An 18,340-nucleotide genomic window follows, 5' to 3' on the forward strand; every position below is an offset into this window, starting at 1 on the left:
TCCCCTTCTCTCCGCCCCCCATCAACCCTCAGTTCTCAGTATTTAAGGGTCTCTTATGGTTTGCCTACTTCACTCTCTATAACTTTTTTTCCCCCCTTCCCCAACCCCCTGGTCTTCTGTTGAGTTTCTCAAGATCCACATATGAGTGAAAACATAATGGTATCTGTCTTTCTCTGCCTGACTTATTTCATTTAGCATAACACTTTCCTGTTCCATCCACGCGGATTTCATTCTTTCTCATTGCCAAGTAGTATTCCATTGTATATATAAACCACATCTTCTTTATCCAATATTCTTTTAAAATTATGTCAGTGTATACCACATCTCCTTTATCCATTCATCAGTCAGTGGACACTTGGGCTGTTTCCATAATTTGGCTATTGTAGATAATGCCATAAACATAAGGGTGCAAGTATCCCTTTGAGTTAGCATTTTTGTGTTCTTTTGGTAGATAGCTCGAAATGCAATTGCTGGATTGTAGAGTAGTTCTATTTTTAATTTTTTGAGGAACCTCCATACTGTTTTCCAGAGTGGTTGCACTAGTTTGCATTCCCACCAACAGTGAAAAAGGGTTCCCCTCTCCATATCCTTGCCAACTCCTGTTGTTTCTTGTGTTGTTGGTTTAGCCATTCTGACAAGTGTGAGGTGGTATCTCATGGTAGTTTTGATTTGTATTTCCCTGATAATGAGTGAGGTTGAGCATCTTTTCATGTGTCTGTTGGCCATCTGTATGTTGTCTTTGGGAACATGTCTCTGTTCATGTCTTCTGAAAATTTTTTAATTGGATTATTTGTTTTTGGGGTGTTGAGTTTTATATGTTCTTTATGTATTTCAGATGCTAACCCAAATCAGATGTCATTTGCACATATCCCATTCTGTAGATTGCCTTTTAGTTTTGTTGATTCTTTTTTTTTGCTGTGCAGAAGCTTTTTGTTTTGATATAGTCTCAGTTATTTATATTTGCTTTTGTTCCCCTTGCCTCAGTAGACTTATCTAGAAGGAAGTTGCTACAGCCAGTGTCAAAGAGGTCACTACCTGTGTTCTCCTCTAGGATTTTTATAATTTCAGGTCTCACATTTAGGTCTTTCATCCATTTTGAATTTATTTTTGTGTGTGTTGTGAGAAAGTGATCCAGTTTCATTCTTTTGCATGTTGCTGTCCAGTTTTCCCAATACCATTTGTTAAAGAGACTGTCTTCTTTCCATTGGATATTCTTTCCTGCTTTAGCAAAGATTAACTGACCATATAGTTGTGGGTTCATTTCTGGGTTTTCTATTCTGTTCAATTGATCTATGTATACATTTTTGTGCCAGTACCATACTGTGTGATCACTACAACTTTGTAATATTACTCAGCCATAAAAAAAGAGTGTAATCTTGCCATTTGCAAGGAAATGGGTGGAGCTAGAGAGTATTATGCTAAGTGAAATAAGTCAGAGAAAGACAAATACCATATGATTTCACTCATATGTGGAGTTTAAGAAATGAAACAAGTGAACAAAGGGGAAAAAAGCAAACAAAGAAACAGACCCTTAACTACAGAGAACAAACTGATGGTTACCTGAGGGAAGGTGGGTGGGAGGATGGGTTAAATAGGTGATGGGGATTAAGGAGTACACTAGTTGTGATGAGGGCTGAGTGTTGTATGAAAGTGTTGAATCACTATATTGTATACTTGAAACTAATATTTCATTGTATGTTAACTGGAAATTTATTAAAAAAAATTTTTTTATTCTTTCTTTGGATTGACTGATTCATTTAAATTTTTGTTAGTTGATACACAGTGCAGTATTGGTCTCAGGAGTAGAATTCATTGATTCATCACTCACAACACTGAGTGCTCATCACAAGTGCCCTTCTTACTACCCACGCACCTCCCTCTGTCAACCCATAGTTTGTTCTTTATCATTAGAGTCTCTTGTGGTTTGTTTCCCTCTCTTTTCCCCCATATGTTCACCTGTTTTGTTTCTTAAATCCCACATATAAGTGAAATCATGGTATTTTTCTTTCTCTGATTGACTTACTTCACTTAGCATAATACATTCTAGCTCTATACACATCATTGCAATGGCAAAATTACATTCTTTTTGATGGCTGAGTAATATTCCATCTATTACACGTGTGTGTGTGTGTGTGTGTGTGTGTGTGTGTGTGTGTATACACACTTCACATTTTCTTTATCCATTCATCAGTTGGTAGACGTTTGGGCTCTCTCGATACTTTGACTATTATTGATAATGCTGCTATATAATGTACCCCTTTGAATCTGTATTTTTGTATCCCTTGGGTAAATATCTAATAGTGCAATTGGTGGGTTATGGAATAGTTCTATTTTTAGTTTTTTGAGGAACCTCCATACTGTTCTCCAGAGTGGCTGCACCAGTTTGCATTCCCACCAGGAGTGCAAGAGGGTTCCCTTTTCTCTGCATCTTTGCCAACACCTGTTGTTTCTTGTGTTGTTCATTTTAGTCATTCCGACAGTTGTGAGGTGGTACCTTATCATGGTTTTGATTTGTATTTTTTTGATGATAAGTGAGAACTAACGAATTTAAATAAAAGCTTAAAAATGTAATTGTCAATGATTTTAGGTGTAAAATAATATTTTAGAGCAATGGCCCTCCAACTTTAATGTATTTAAAAAATCAGCTTAAAGCTTGCTAAAATGAAGATGTCTTCAGCCTTATTCCAAAAGATTTTGTCTTGTTCTATGTAAAACACTTGCTGAACTTACCTTAAAGATAAAAGAAAAAAAAAATAGAAGCTTTGAAAGTTAGTGAATTGTGAAGCAGGAAATTAAAATATCATATCCAAGTCATTACTGTGTCTGCAAAGAAATTTACTTTAGTTTGACAGAAGTCTTTGTTATTATTCACCAAAAATATTTCAAGTCGGTAGCCTTGATTTTGAAAATTTCCTTTGTTATAGTTTCTTTTATGTTTTATCCTTGTCTGCTGTGCTCCCTCCAGTCTTCCTTTCTTTCCTTTAGTAAATGTTTGAGTATCTACAATGTATCATTCATTGTACTAGGAATCTGGAATGACTCAAATATGCAAAAGACATGAATCTAGCCTTGGTGTTCTCATTTCAGAGGCTGAGAATCATTTATAAAATAATTGATAACTATATAATATACTGAATGACAAAGTTATTCGGGGTAGTGGAGAATTCACAAAACATGTGACATTTGTACTAGCTCCTAACAGATGAGTAGGAGTTTGTCAAAGGGATGAAAGGAAATGACATTCAAGTTAGTGAGAATAATATTTGCTAAGACCTAGAAGCATTCAAGAGGCTGGTTTGATGAGAGCAGGGTGATGGGTGAATTGTAGAAAATGAGGATGCTAAGATAGATTAGGACAAGGGACCTTTATCTTTTGATTCACTTTACTTTAATGCTTAATACACCAGTGTAATTTCAGTGAGTGTCAAGAGGAGAAAATGAATTTGGGATATTTTTTTTTTAATTTTTTTTTTTCAACGTTTATTTATTTTTGGGACAGAGAGAGACAGAGCATGAACGGGGGAGGGGCAGAGAGAGAGGGAGACACAGAATGGGAAACAGGCTCCAGGCTCTGAGCCATCAGCCCAGAGCCTGACGCGGGGCTCGAACTCACGGACCGCGAGATCGTGACCTGGCTGAAGTCGGACGCTTAACCGACTGCGCCACCCAGGCGCCCCGAATTTGGGATATTTTAGGAGAAGAGTTGGCAGGATTTACAGACTAGTTGGATATGAGTTAGGAAGGTTAAAATTGAACTACAGTGAGAGGGCGTAAGGGTGACTAATTGGAAGAGTAATGAAGATGTAGCATCTGGTGAAATTGGACGTCTACAACTTTCAACCATGTTTGGATAAACAGGGAGCTCTTATCCAATGGCCAGATCTTATCTTTAAAAAACTTTGTTTCTTTCAGCTTTATTGAGGTATAATTGACAATAAGATTGTAAGATATTTAAAGTGTTTAGTGTGATTATTTGATATACATCATGAGAGGTTTCCCACCATCACCTTATCTTTTTTGAAGTTATCTCAGCATATGAGCCATGTTTGTTCGTGTGTTCCCCTTATGCCTATGAAAGTAAAGCAGAATGATCTTGTAGTTTGCTTCTAAAGCCTGTGTGTGACTCAGTTATTTTATTTTAGGAGTTGAAAACAAAGGTATAACCAGAGATATATTAGAAGATTTATGTGTAAATAAAGGTTTTCATGTTATAGTATAATTTTTAACAATAAAAAAATTGGAAATAAATGTTCTCAAAAAGGAATCGATTAGATAAATTGTGGTATATTTGTTTGCTGGATGGGTAAGCTAGGGAAAGGCTGGGCTGTTGTAACAAAGAGACTTAGTAATGATTCCATGGTTTAAATATTTTACTTTATTTCTTACTTTATAGGGGAGTGTTTCAGGTCAACTGGAAGTTCAGCTCCATGTGGCCGTTCAGGGACACAGGTTCCACCCATCTTATTTTTCTACCATCTTCTGGGGCAGTACTAGTCTAAGTTTGGCTGTAGGCATATCCATCTGGCTTTATTGAAACTGTTCTTGCCAAGGTCCACTGTGATGACATAATGTTACATCCAATGGGACATTTTTAGTCCTTCTATTCTCTGTGACCTCTGGAGCTACTGATCACTTGTTTATTAAACTTTTTCCTCCATATGGCTTCTGCTGTTTTTTTCTCCTAAGTATTTGTTCTTTGCATCTTTTTCATGTTCTTCCCCTTAGCCTTGCTTATGAAGGTTGGGCTCGCCAGTGTTCTGTCCTTGGCCCGCTTTCCTTTACATGTGCACCCATGATGATATCACCTGGGGCCCCTACCACATAATGATGTCTCCGAATCTGCATTTCTAGCCTGAAAACCTTTCTTTTCTTTTTCTTTTTCTTTTTCTTTTTCTTTTTCTTTTTCTTTTTTTAAAGTTTATTTACTTATGTTGAGAGAGAAAGATGCAGGGGGCAGAGAGAGAGAGAGAGAGAGACAGAGAGACAGAGAGACAGAGAATCACAAGTGGGCTTCGCATCCACAGCACAGAGCACAAATGGAGCTCTAACTCAACAAAATTTGAGATCATGACCTGGGTCGGAACCAAGAGTCAGACCTTTAGCTGACTGAGCCACCCAGGCGCCCCCTGAAAACCTTTCTTTTATGCACCAAGACCTGTGTACATATAACACTTGTACTTAAATATTCTGCAGGAAGTTCAGGTTTAAGATACCCAAGATTGACTTAATATCTTTCTTCCCAAACTAGCTCTTGCCTGTCATAGCCACCTAGATCAGAAACCAGGAAGTCAGCCTAAGCAATTTCCTGTTCTCCCTCCTCCACTGAGACCCTAACACTTTGTTAAATATTCCTGTTGAGTGTTTTTGCTGGCATTTGCTCTTTCCTGTATCCATTGCCACAGTCTTACTTCAGGATAAGATTAAGAGCTTCTTTAGGGAACTGTGTTTCTATTCAAGCTCCCTTCCAATTTTATTTATTGATTAAATAGGTTAGTGATTCCTTTTACTGGTGTTTGGTGGATAACAGCTGGATGTTTAAATTGTATAACATCTGGCACAGTGCCAAGTTCAGTTCAGCTGTTAACTAAATTATATTAATAATAAATGAAAAGAGCTTATGAATAAAGATGAATTAAGATTAGTAATTATATTAGTTTAGTAATTATAATATTCAAAGAATTATGGGAGAAAAATTTAATACTATTTAGGAAAAAAGAACTAGAGCTAAAGAAAATTATTTTCATATTTTAATGTTTAACTTAATCCAGTCTAAGTCAAAGATCTCCAGTGTGTTGTAGCTTTTAGCACCCTGTAGGGAAAGGAAGAGCAAATAGTTTTCAAACTCAGTTGGTGTGTTAGTTCAACTTCTCCTTTAAATTTGGCAGGACTCCTATGTGCCCTGCTAAGGCTGAACAGAACAGAAAGCCAAGCCATAGACTGTCATGCATGACAGTTCTAGCCAGTTAACCCAGATTCCTTCTGGACATCTTGCCCACCTGTTTTGTTCTCTTATTAGCATTGGGACTGCTAGCTTCTATTCTCTCGTGATCTTCACATTCTCCCTTGCAGTTTCCTTGACTCTGGCATACCTCTGTATGTCTGTATGTACTCACCAAATTTTAATGTCTTCTGTGCTTCAGAGTGAGAAACTTTCTTCTCTATTCCCAGTTCATTGGTTGAGTCACTTTTGGGTTTCCTGCCAGAAGAGAGGTATTTGAGCATAGTCAGTATTTTTGAAAAGTAAGTATTGTGCTGGGTGGCATGTATGGCAAAAAAAAAAAAAAAGGCATTTTACCTAGTTCCAGATTAGTAGTAATTTTCCTCTTCCTTCTGCTAGTTAACATTTATTGTGTTTTCACTGTGAGTAGGGCACTGTTTCACATACTTTAAATCTTAATCCATTTAATTCTCACAACAACCCTATAAGATAAAGACTAACCCCATTTTACAGGCAAGTCAACTGAGGCCCAGAAAAGTTAAATTTGATCCATGCTAGTAAGTGATGGAGCTGGGATTCAAATCAAGGCATAATGCTTCCAGAGCCTGGTTTTCAATCACCATTCTGTACTGACTCTTAGAAGAGGGGATGGTACAGGTACAGATATAGCTATAATACAAATAGAGATGTTCTTTTAGATAATGAAACCAAAACACCACATGCAAACTGTGTGAGTCATCATTATGGAGGGAAAGGAATACTGAAACTGCCATCAACTAGTTCTGTAACTTTGGGGAAGACTGAGGCCTTTGCATTCTTCATCTTGTAGAGTTCCAAGGTCTCTTTTAAAAAAATTATGTAGAATTCCAGGTTTTCCTCTTTATTAACTTAGGCCTTATACTTTCCTCCTTTCCCTGTTTTGTTTACATTCAGGTGCCTACTACAGGTTAAATCATATCTTCTGAAAATTTTTACTTTTTGTTTAAGTTCCACAAATGAGTTACAGTTTTGTATGTGATACCATGGCCCATTATTGTGTATTTTTGCCCCTGTAGAACAAACCAGATCCTCTTAGACATAAACATATTCAGTAATCAACTGGCCAATGAATAATGTATTTGCTGTGTATTTGTCAAATATCTGCCTCTGTGCTAGACCTGTAAAATCTTGATATAAGTTAGTCAGTAGTTGGGTGTTGGTTCTGCTCCCCAGAGATCTTACAGAAATGATCACTGTATAATATTTTGAAGCCTGGCCTTTAAAATTTGTTCATTTTTGTGGTATGACAAAATATTAAAATGACATTTTGAAACATTTTGTGTCAGAGAGGCACACAAATACATAGTGATTTCAAAAATGTCAAAAAGATATTTACCCACAGTCTACAGTTACAAACATATTGTTCATAAATGTGTGTATCTATGTATAAGTAAGTGAACCAAAATTTTATAGAACAGTAGTTTTTATTACTATATGTTATGCACTGTAATTTTTTAATTCTGTTCTGTATCATTTTTTAAAAAATTTGGTTGCAGTCTATCAAACTGAGTTTGCAACCCAGTAAAGTATCTTAACCTACAGACTGAAAAATGCTACACTTAACAAAAAAGAAGGCAAATTATATATGCTGTTTTTCTGATTTTCTAGTTTTCAAATATATCTTTATTTGAATGAGAATTTATCTCTTTATAAATTAGGATTTCATAAACTTTACTATAAGGGCAGAAAATTGATTCTCCTTGTCTTTGGACCATAGGAACCTAATTGATTTTTATACAAGATTACTTGAAGCATTAGGTTGCATTATTCTCACATAAATTTTAGACTAAGAGTCATACTATGTAGTATTACCATAATTTTTAACAAAATTGATTTTTATCAGATTATATCATTAGGATAAAACACATTTTTAACACTTAAGCTCCCACCCCATACTTCTTTATGGATAATTACATTAAACTTAAAAAAAATTCTGTAAGAATGAAATGTGTCTTTATTTAAAGAACCTATGGCTCTTTTTTTTTTTTTTTTTTTAGCCTTATAAAGCTGATTCTTATTATGAGGCAATGTTGCACAGTTGTTAAGCACATAGGTTCTAGAACCACATTTCAAGGTTTCACATCTCAACTGTCAGTTGTAGGACATTTTCGAAAGTTAGTTGCTTAATCTCCATGTGCCTCAGTTTCTTTAGATTACCTTAGTAGAGTGGTTATCATGGTTCAGTGTTAATATAGAGAAACAGGCCATACAAAATAGATGGGTAAAATTGTGAACATACCACTTTAGTAAATAGGGTAGAGTTAGGATGTATACAGATTGATCTATTTTTCTTATTTAAAGATATGATGCTGAGCACTCCACCCCCTCTTGTCCACATACATTCCTCTCTATTCTGGCATATCCATTCATTCTTAAATCTTATGGTTCTTTAAGGTGTTGCAGATGTTAGATTAAAAGACCTTTTCTCCTAGAATAAGTCATAGTAGGTGTTATGCTGGAAGTTTGAAACTTCATTTTTTAAAAGTTTTATTTATATTTAAAAAGTTTTAAGTTTTATTTGAGAGAGAGAGAAAAAAAAGCACAGGTGGAGGATGGGCAGAGAGAGGAGAGAGAGAATCCCAAGTAGGCTCGGCACTGTCAGTGTGGAGCCTGATGTAGGGCTCAAACCTGTGAACCATGAGATCATGACCTGAGCTGAAGTTGGACTCCCAGCTGACTGAGCCACCCAGGTGTCCCCTGCAACTTCAATTTTGTTTGAACTTCAGTCTTCTTCAAAGCCTCTGCTTTGAAGCCCCTCCCATTCCTTCTTCCTTCCTTCAGTTAGCTTTGCTGTGCAACAAACTCTTCCAAAATTTAGTGGCTTCAAACAACATTCTTTTTATTATTGCTCTTCATTTTCTGGTTAGCCAGGAGGTTCTATAGTTAGCAGGTGGGTTGGCTGTGGCTAGGTGGTCCTGGATGGTCTCACATATCTGGCTGGCATTTGTCAGGCTGGTTGCCCTAGGGAACCTCATGTGAGATGGCTTGTCTCTGTTCTAAGTTACGTCTTATTCTGCAATAGGCTAGCCTAGAATTTGTCACATAGTAGGCTTGACATAGCTAGAGAAGACGAACATTAATGTGCAAGCACTCATTAAGCCTCTGCTTGGGTCATGTTTGTTGATGTCCCATTCATTGGTCAAAGGCAATTACATGGAAAAGTCCAGAGTCATTGTGGAAGAGTCCTATATAAGGGAATAAATACAGAGAAATGGGATTCTTTGGAAGTATTTTTGGCCATTCTTAGTTACTGAATTTTTTTTTCATTAATGCTCTTTATTTACAAGTAAACAATCAATTAAGGAGAGTAATAGTTTTCTTGTTTTAATTTTGTGCTCCTGAGTTACTGAATTTTTACCACAGCGTAGATCCCAATACATATTAGTTTTGATTATAGTTTTATTGTTTGACACACAAGCATTTATTCTGATTTGATGGAAACTTGCTTCGTGTTTATTTCATGCCAATTTAGTAACTATTTTCTGTTTCTAATAGATTTCTGATAGATACCTGGCTGTAGTCATTAATCCTTTGAATCTAACATCCAGATGTCTGTGGGAGACAGGCAGTTAACATAACTGAGTGAGGTTAGCCTAGTTTGCACATAAACAAATATGCTCTGTCATAAATTGGGAAGTGAAAGATGCCTATCCAAAGGGTACATAGCCTTTACTCACACATCAGGTGAGGATGTGGATTCAGTATTTCCAGGTCTCTTGATTTTTCAAAAAAGTAGGAAATCTACGTTTTGATGTGAAATCTCACATTTAGTGTGAAATGTGATTTTGAATGCTAAAATTTAATTAAAAATTTAAAATGCCCTTTTCAATGGCAAAAACAATAGTGATGCTCTTTTAGCTGAATAAAATAAGCCTGCCAATTTGTGACTAAGGGATCTGAAACAGCCACTATCCAAAGGACTTCTGCTTTTGGTCCAAACCTGAAGAGTTCGTCTCATCTGCCACTGCTTCTCAGTTTGTGGTGTTCTCCATATTTTCATTCTGGATGAATACTTATTTTCCTCAATACTTATACTCTCTGCCCCTATGACTTAGGAATGCCCTTCGATTTTGTCATCCTTATCCCATTCTACAGGCAGCTGGTATTCTTACTGATCCTTTAAAACTCAGCTTGGAAATTCCACTTTTATAAAACTTCACTCAATGTTATTTCTCTGTCTGAAACTCAAAGCACTCTGAGTCTTTGTTATGGCATTGATAATAATCTTCCTTGTATTGAAGTTGTTTGTATGCTTTATTATCATTCTGCTAGAATGTGGAGTTCATATCTCGGCTGGACTTTGTATTTCCTGCATTACTTAGCATGGCTATCATGCCTGGAATGCCTGCCTCCCTAATCAGGGGAGGTCTCACTCAAAGAGGAGCACTTTATTTGAAGGTTTCCTTTTCCTGACAGGTTTAGTTTGGAGTCCAGGGCTGAAGAAAAAAAAAAAAAAAAAAAAGAATCTGTTGTTGAGATTTTCATCCATGGAAGCTCTGTGGAAGTTGAAGCTAGGAAGAAAGGCAGGGGGATTGAGTCTCAGGCCAATTGAAGAAGTGAGCTATTAAATTGTTAGGGAAAAACAGGCAGGGATCTGGGATATGGCATCATGATTATTAGGCAGGCATGATCATAGGAGATACAGGTGTCGCAGATCAATAGGCTAGCTGGTTTTAAAATATAATCTCAGGAACACAGCCTGCATCTCTGGGGTTCCTTGAGGTCTGAGGCTGTGTTCCTTAAAGCCTCTTAATGAACCCAATATTTTTCTGATCGTCTTGATTATAAATTTAATTTAATGTAAACATTAATTTCTATAGATATTTGCTTGATCTTTACTTTTAAATTTTGTAGCATGGTCTTACTGATTTTTCTGGCATCCTCAGAATTGAAGAGGTACACTGGCAAGAGGCCCCTTGTTGCGGGAAACACTCAGCCAATTGGTGCTCTTGGTGGCTTTTCTGTATCATGCCCATGGTTGCTAGAACACTTAATATGAGGGAACTTAAGAATTTGGACTATTCTTAGGCACTTCATGTGACTATCCTCCTGCATCTTTGTTTTCCAAACATGGTCAGGGGACCCAGTGGTGGTCCCTTAGCTGTTTATCAAGTGGCCTTTAGGTAGTGTGGCAGTTCCGAGCAAATGTGATGAGACAGTTTTACTCAATATATTTTAAAAGTTTGAAATGTAAAATATAATTGTGATTTTTATGAAAATTCTATTTTGTTATCAGGTATAGTCTTAAAAGTTATGCTTTTAAAATAGGGTAATATTGGTCAGTTAATCTTAATGAAGATTCAGTTAACAAAGTTTGCTTCTCCTAATGTATCTTAATGTCATTAGTGAGTTAATAAAGAATTTGATTAAATTTGTTTTTGTTGTTGTTACTATAGCATTGCATTATATTCCTACCTCATAAAAGGGATCAATGTCTTTAAAGTGGTTTAATTGATGCCAAAGAAAAGAGGTGAAATTGTAACATAAATGCCAGAATTCAGAATTAAGTCATAAATGTAAATAGTAAACAGAGTCCTAGTGCAAATAGAGTATGTGTTGGGATAAATAATCCGCAAGTTTGATGATCTTGCATAAATAAATAAGAGAAAATATAAATAGAAGATACATGATTAATATCAGCAAATTTGATTTTACTATGTAGTCCTCTAATCCCTGGTGTGTTTTATGTTATGAACCATTGTCAAATAGTAGCAGGAAACAACCAAGGCCTTTGTATTATTTTTAAGGTATTGTAACCACATTGATAAACCAATTACATTTTTTTTCCTAGGACAAAAGCAAATAATGCTTTGAGGGGGGAGTTCCTATGTTTGTAATAGAGAAGAGACTTAAACAACAGGCACCTAATTCAGAATTGGACTCTTTGAAATAAAAAATAGGTAAATGAGAGCTTGCATAGCATATTGGGTAAGAGCATGGGCTGCCTGAGTTAAAATCCCAGGTTTGTACTTACCAGCGGTATGTGTACTTGGTCAAACCACCTCCTTTCTATATGCTTTAGCTTCCTTATCTACACAGAGGGAATATTAGAAATATATAGTACATAGATTTGTTAGGATGCTAGGAGCTAATATTTATAAACATTAGAACAGCACCTGGTGCCTAGTAAATGTTATATAAGAATTAAATAAACTAGAACTAAATAAAAATGTCCATTAGAAATGTTTTTGTAAAGATGAGATTATGATTCAAATAGATATAAAATAAACACTTATGAACAATTTTATTTAACTCTGGTTCAGAAGAGAATTTAAAGGGATCACATATATAGGTAGTAAGGAACTCTGAAAGGAATTTGCAAATAAATGCAAATTGACCACAGGACAATATCAGTTGCATTCAAGGGAACATAATTTATTTGCGTTTCCATGGACAAGAATCATTTGCATTTTTATCTGCTTTCTATAACTTACAGAATTGTATAATAGCTCAAAGACAATGAAAGACATTATGCCGATGGGTAAACTAGATGGGATACCCACTATTATATTTTCTCCTCCATATTAAAGTCTTTCACAGTTTTTTTTGGACAAAATATTACAAACAAATGATAATAAAACCAATTGAAGGTTAATAACAAATATTATTTGTTACTATTCCTCAGAGTAGGAAGTAGAAGGGACAATTTTTTTTTTCAAATACCACTTTTGAATGTCACATGATATTAACAAAGACATTCTATTTAACCAAACTTTAGTTTGGTTCCTCTAAGCCCTTTTCTTGACTAGGATCCATTCTTGGTAGACCTGCATAGCTCAGTGTTAGCAAGAATCTTGCTAAGTCAATTTAGAGAGTATTCCCTACCCTGGATGTCTGATTGTCTTCTTTATCTGATTTTTGAAGCCTTTTGTCTTCACTCCTGACTGATTGGGGATCTATTAGTGAGGCTAACTCCTGAGCCAATGCCCCAGATGACAGCCATTAATCTTAGGATTCTAAGTATACTCTCTAAAGCTGGGTTAGAGGCCCAGGCTTCTTTGTTTGAAAGGTACTTCTTGGGCTAGAAGTCTTTCTTCTTGGCTTTTTGTTTTCAGTGGCAATTTACCCCTGGGCTGCGAAGGATTCTCCTGGCTCTGTGTAGGCCTGTTTTCTGTATTTCATCCTGCTTCTCCCTTGGGAACTTCTGAGTCCACTGAAATGCCCTTCTTGAGGTTTTGCTGATTATATGCTATGCTATCTCTGCCTACTTTCTTTCTTGCTGGCATGACTTTACTAAGGATAATTTGGAACTTCATTGGCTTCTTTTGGAAAACTTAAGATCTTCAAAACTGGCTCCTCTAAGATCTCTCTCTTCCCATTGCTTCTGATCCTCCTTCCTTCCCTTATAGTTGTTGATCTTCTTTTCAACTCCCTTGAATTTCTTGATGTGTACCTTTTCGTATTTCTACCTTCAACATCCCTCTTTTCCCTTCCCACTGAAGCTTCTCAACTCCCTATAATCATTTGGACTTTAGGCTCCCTACTGCTCATCAGGGGCTCTCAAGGGACTCAGGGAATCCTGAAAGCAACTACTCGTGGCAGAAAAGGAAGAAAAGATAATTGGAAACAGACCAGATGCTTTATATACTCAGATAAACTTTGGAGACATCCAGACAGCTGCTTGATGTCTCCTCAGTCAGTTTGTCACCTAAAATTTCCATCTATAGGGTATTGAAGAGGGCATCTTTTGGGATGAGCACAGGGTGTTGTATGGAAACCAATTTGACAATAAATTTCACATATTAAAAAAATAAAAAAATAAAATTTCCATCTATAGCCTCTATACTATTATATATTTTTTTAACGTTTATTTATTTTTGAGACAGAGAGAGACAGAGCATGAACGGGGGGAGGGTCAGAGAGATAGGGAGACACAGAATCTGGAAAAGGCTCCAGGCTCTGAGCTGTCAGCACAGCGCCCAACACGGGGCTCTAACTCACAAACTGTGAAATCATGACCTGAGCCGAAGTTGGACGCTTAACCGACTGAGCCACCCATGCGCCCCTCTATATGATTATATATCAGGGAAAATGAAAATTCTTGAAAGTCTCCTCCACAAATGTTGGTTAAAAAGCATTACCACTCATATTGAACAGGTTACCTTGATTTTTTCCTTCTGCCAGAAACAGAATTTAGATAAAAATATCAAGGGGAGCATAGATCAGAGTGTATTACTGTGTTTACCTGACTTATGGCTAAAATTTTAGAATGAAAGCCACAAGATCTTTATATCTGTTTTTATGTATGTATATATTTGTATGTATATTATGTATATGTGATATTTTTCTACTTTTGGATTGTATTACCACATTAATCCATAAAATCCCATAAAGGAACTCTATTAAAATTGGCTGAAAGGTAAATGAGAGCTTATAAAAATATTCCTAAAACTCTCAGAAACAGAAACTAATCCAAATACTTTGCTTTTCAACTTTATATGACTTGAGTAAATTTTTGGTGAATAATATTCGCTTAATATTGTTGGCTTAATAAAAATAACTATCTTCTGAGTTATTAGTAATATGATAAGAGCATACATTTTGTTGTACTTGGGTACAACAAATAACATTGTATTATATCTGGATGTTTAAGATTATAAAAATTTTAAATTCAACCCAAGACCAAATGTATAAGTAAAAATGCAGGAAAAATTAATGCTGGATATTCATGACACCTTGTATTTGAAACATAGCAGTAAAAGAAAAATCCATTTATTTAACTTTTTTAGGTTTTTGCTTTTGTGCTGCTTTCCTAACATTCATGTACTGTAAAAATAATTAACTGGGAAATAACTTGAGATGATGACGAGCTTTGTTTCATGTTGAATATGTCTGCCAAAAAATAGTTTCCATGTCTTTGCAAGACCTACATATTCCAGTTTTAGTTAGCATTCTGCTAAATCAGTTTAGAGAGAATACTCCACCCTCAATATTGATCAAATTCCACATCCCCTTCCATACCCCAAGTGATGTCTGATCACCCTAGCCTGCCTTTAGCAAGAAGCCTAAGTCTGTTCAATCAGAATCTCCCCCTGCCTCTAATTTTTCTTCTTAGTGATTTTCCTTCCATTGATTCCCACTCTGCTCATGGCAGCAAATCCCTACTTGTCCTTGCTGTATTGGGAATTGAGCCCCATTCTGTACTGAGATCTTTTTTTCCCAGTTGCAGTATTTTCCAGAATAAAAATCTGTTTTTACTACTTTAATTACTGTCTTTTTTGCTGTTGTTTGTTTATATGTTTTATAATATAAATAGTATGCAGTCTGGAAGAACAATTACTGTCATGTGTACATTGACAGATATTTCAACTTGTAGTTGAATAAAGCCAATTATGTGCAAAATGTGAATTAGTTTTTGTGTACATATATAACGTCCATGAGGTAGCAATGCTTGACAGTTTTCTATCTTATTGCCGAAAACTCAGGATGTAGGAAAAGATACATTGGAAGAGCTGATCAAACACAATTGTGTGAAAAGGAAGGCAATGCATTGCCATTCAAATAAAAGAAATTATTTTCTGGTGTTAATGTACATTGCTGCATTTACAGAGAGTAGTTGGTGGTCAAAAGTATGCGGTCTGGTTTTGGCTTATTGCTAAAGGAAATACAGATACTTATTAATACTCTCAAATTATAGCTCTTGAGTAAATTTATGCCTTTTTTATATACCGTGTGAGACATTGGGCAGCAAGTATAAGTCTGGCTATGAGGAAGAAGGATGCTTATACTTATTCATGATGCTGATGATTCTAATAAGACCATTTTGAGTAACTTATTTGAATAACATGTCACAGCAGTATATTTATTTGATACGTTGAATTTGCTTGAGCCTTTAGACTCAAAATGTCACAATTTTAAAATTTGCAGATGAGAGATGAGGATTTCTTTTAAGAAAACTGAAATGTGGTATAAATGCTTGAACTTTAAGTCTTTCCAATACCATTCTTTGATAATTCTTTATATTTGGAGAAATAAATACATGATTTATTGTCACATATGTTAAAAAGTCACATTATTACAAATACAATTTTACATACATAATGCTTCATGAACAAATGAAGAAGTAGTTTTTAGAACTAAATGCAACTTTAGGAAGGATTAGAAATCTATCTACTTTGTATCCCAAGTTGGAAAGTCAAACTTTATGCTTTCATTTGTGATATGCTTATCAACTTAATGCCTGATGGAGTTCTGAAACTCATCAGTGAGAAGTGTTTATAATTTCAGGTTTACAACAGTCCAAATACGTATACTTTTTTTTTTTTTTGACAAACCACCAAATATTTATTTTCATTCAATAATCTTTAACTGGGAATTAGGACTTTCTAATTTGGTAAAAGTAGTAAGACTAGAAACTGATTGGGTGTGGAACTCAAGGTGTTCTGGCTCAAAGTCTTTGTCAATGGGCCAGGCATTGGCCTGGCAAGAGCACAAACAAAATTCTTTCACTGATGGGAATAACAACAACAACAACAACAACAACAATAATAAATGTAATGATACATTTTTCAAAATAATATTGTTTGAAAATATTTCTTAACTACTGTGTTTTTCTGAATATAGATGTTGACATAACTTGTCATCTTTGTAAATCCTTTGTTTAAAAAAAAGGTAGTGTTTGTTGAGAGCTTACTGTGGAACAAGTATTATTCTAAGTATTATGAACTCATAATTGTGAAGGAGCCAGTAATTTACAGACTGAAGCATAGAGAAAATAAATAACCTTTCCAGTATCACCCAGTTGTTAACTGGTAGATCAAAATTTGAACAGAGATAGTCTGGTAGTAAAGTGTGTGCTTTTAGCCATTACCTGACAAGGACAGACGGTACTGGAGAAGCCCTTGAGGTGGTTTTATTTTTTTATTATTGTTTTATTTTGAGGTCCTCTAATGTCTTTCTCTGCTCTTTTCACATACAATTTTCCCATTTTATCCTCCTCCTCCTTATTATTATTACTACTATTGTCAACACTAATGAATATTTTGATTAGAATCCTTTAAGGAGAGCAGTGATTACAAAGAAGGGGATGCCTCGGAGACAGAAAGAGAGAAAAGATCACTTTTGTGACCCAGGATCATATCCTTACTCTTGGCCAATTTTTTTCTATGGCTATGGGGGCCCAAAGACAATTTAAGTGACTTGTAACCTATCATCTCTAATCTCCTAAATACTTCAAAATTGCATGCTCATTTAAGAGTATCATAGTGAACTGATAGCATTATCTTCTCCCTTGAAAGATTTGCACAGATCATAAACACTTTAAAAAGTTTGAGTTTATAAATCTCCTTTCGTAGAGGTATATTAAAAAGCTTTCTATGTATAGTAATATGATGTTTTTTAAATCATTGATTTTGTAAACCTCTGTGTACTGTATTAACATCACTTGTTAAGAATGAATGAATCTCAAATTATAGTATTATCATAAAAGATTTAAAAGTAGGTCAAGTTGTAGAATGTAATGTTTTGGCTTGTTTTCAACTTACCAGTTTGCTGGCTGTTGTGTGCAGGACAGAGCTTTTCTCTTTTAAATCTAGCAGCGCCCTCTAGAGTGAAAGGTTAATACAATTTGATAAGAAAAGCAGTTTGACCCACTCAAGTATTTTTGATCCTTCCCATTTTGAGGGGCATTTGTTACTTACAAGTAGCAAAGAGTGGAACCAACATGTTTTTGTTCTGGGTGAATATTTTTTTCAAGGATGACTTGGTAACTACAACGAAATAGAAAGAAGCTCATTCACTGTGAAAATTTATTTTTGTCTTGGCAAATCTTTCAAGGGAGAAGATAATGCTATCAGTTCACTGTGATACTCTTAAATGAGCATGCAATTTTGAAGTATTTAGGAGATTAGAGATGATAGGTTACAAGTCACTTAAATTGTCTTTGGGCCCCCATAGCCATAGTTGTACATCTTTTTCTTCTTATGAAACTTGATCGTTCATAATGTTATTTTAAAATTGATATTTTCATAATAATAAGAAACATTGAGTTTTTTTGACCAATATAACATGTCTAAATTTATTGACTGCCTATTATATACATGATGTACTACATTTGTATTGAGGAGTACATAATAAATAGAGAATAAGCCACACCCCTGGTACTTACACATTTATTTCCACTTGTCTTGTATATCAGATTGTGACCCATATTGGCTATTTTATCAAAATTGTCCTTAAATAAATTAAGACTATACTATTGATATATATATATGTGTATATATATATATTCTTTTTTTTATTACAGAAGAAAATACTCAGGAAACATCACAGGTGAAGAAAAGTTTGAGTGAAAAAGTTTCTCTCTATAGAGGTGACATCACATTGCTAGAGGTAGATGCTATAGTCAATGCGGGTGAGTACTTG

General features: G+C 35.3%; 1 protein-coding gene across 1 annotated transcript in view; it reads left to right on the forward strand.

Moving 5' to 3' along the window:
* Positions 1-18,340, forward strand: part of LOC116738012 (ADP-ribose glycohydrolase MACROD2-like) — a 541,527-nt gene that overhangs the window by 53,048 nt on the left and 470,139 nt on the right. Inside the window, exon 3 of the mRNA XM_032592768.1 lies at positions 18,222-18,329. Coding sequence (XP_032448659.1) covers positions 18,222-18,329 — 108 coding nt within the window. The remainder of the gene's footprint in view (positions 1-18,221; positions 18,330-18,340) is intronic.

The sequence above is a fragment of the Lynx canadensis genome, chromosome A3, assembly GCF_007474595.2.
Source record: "Lynx canadensis isolate LIC74 chromosome A3, mLynCan4.pri.v2, whole genome shotgun sequence".
NCBI lineage: Eukaryota > Metazoa > Chordata > Mammalia > Carnivora > Felidae > Lynx > Lynx canadensis.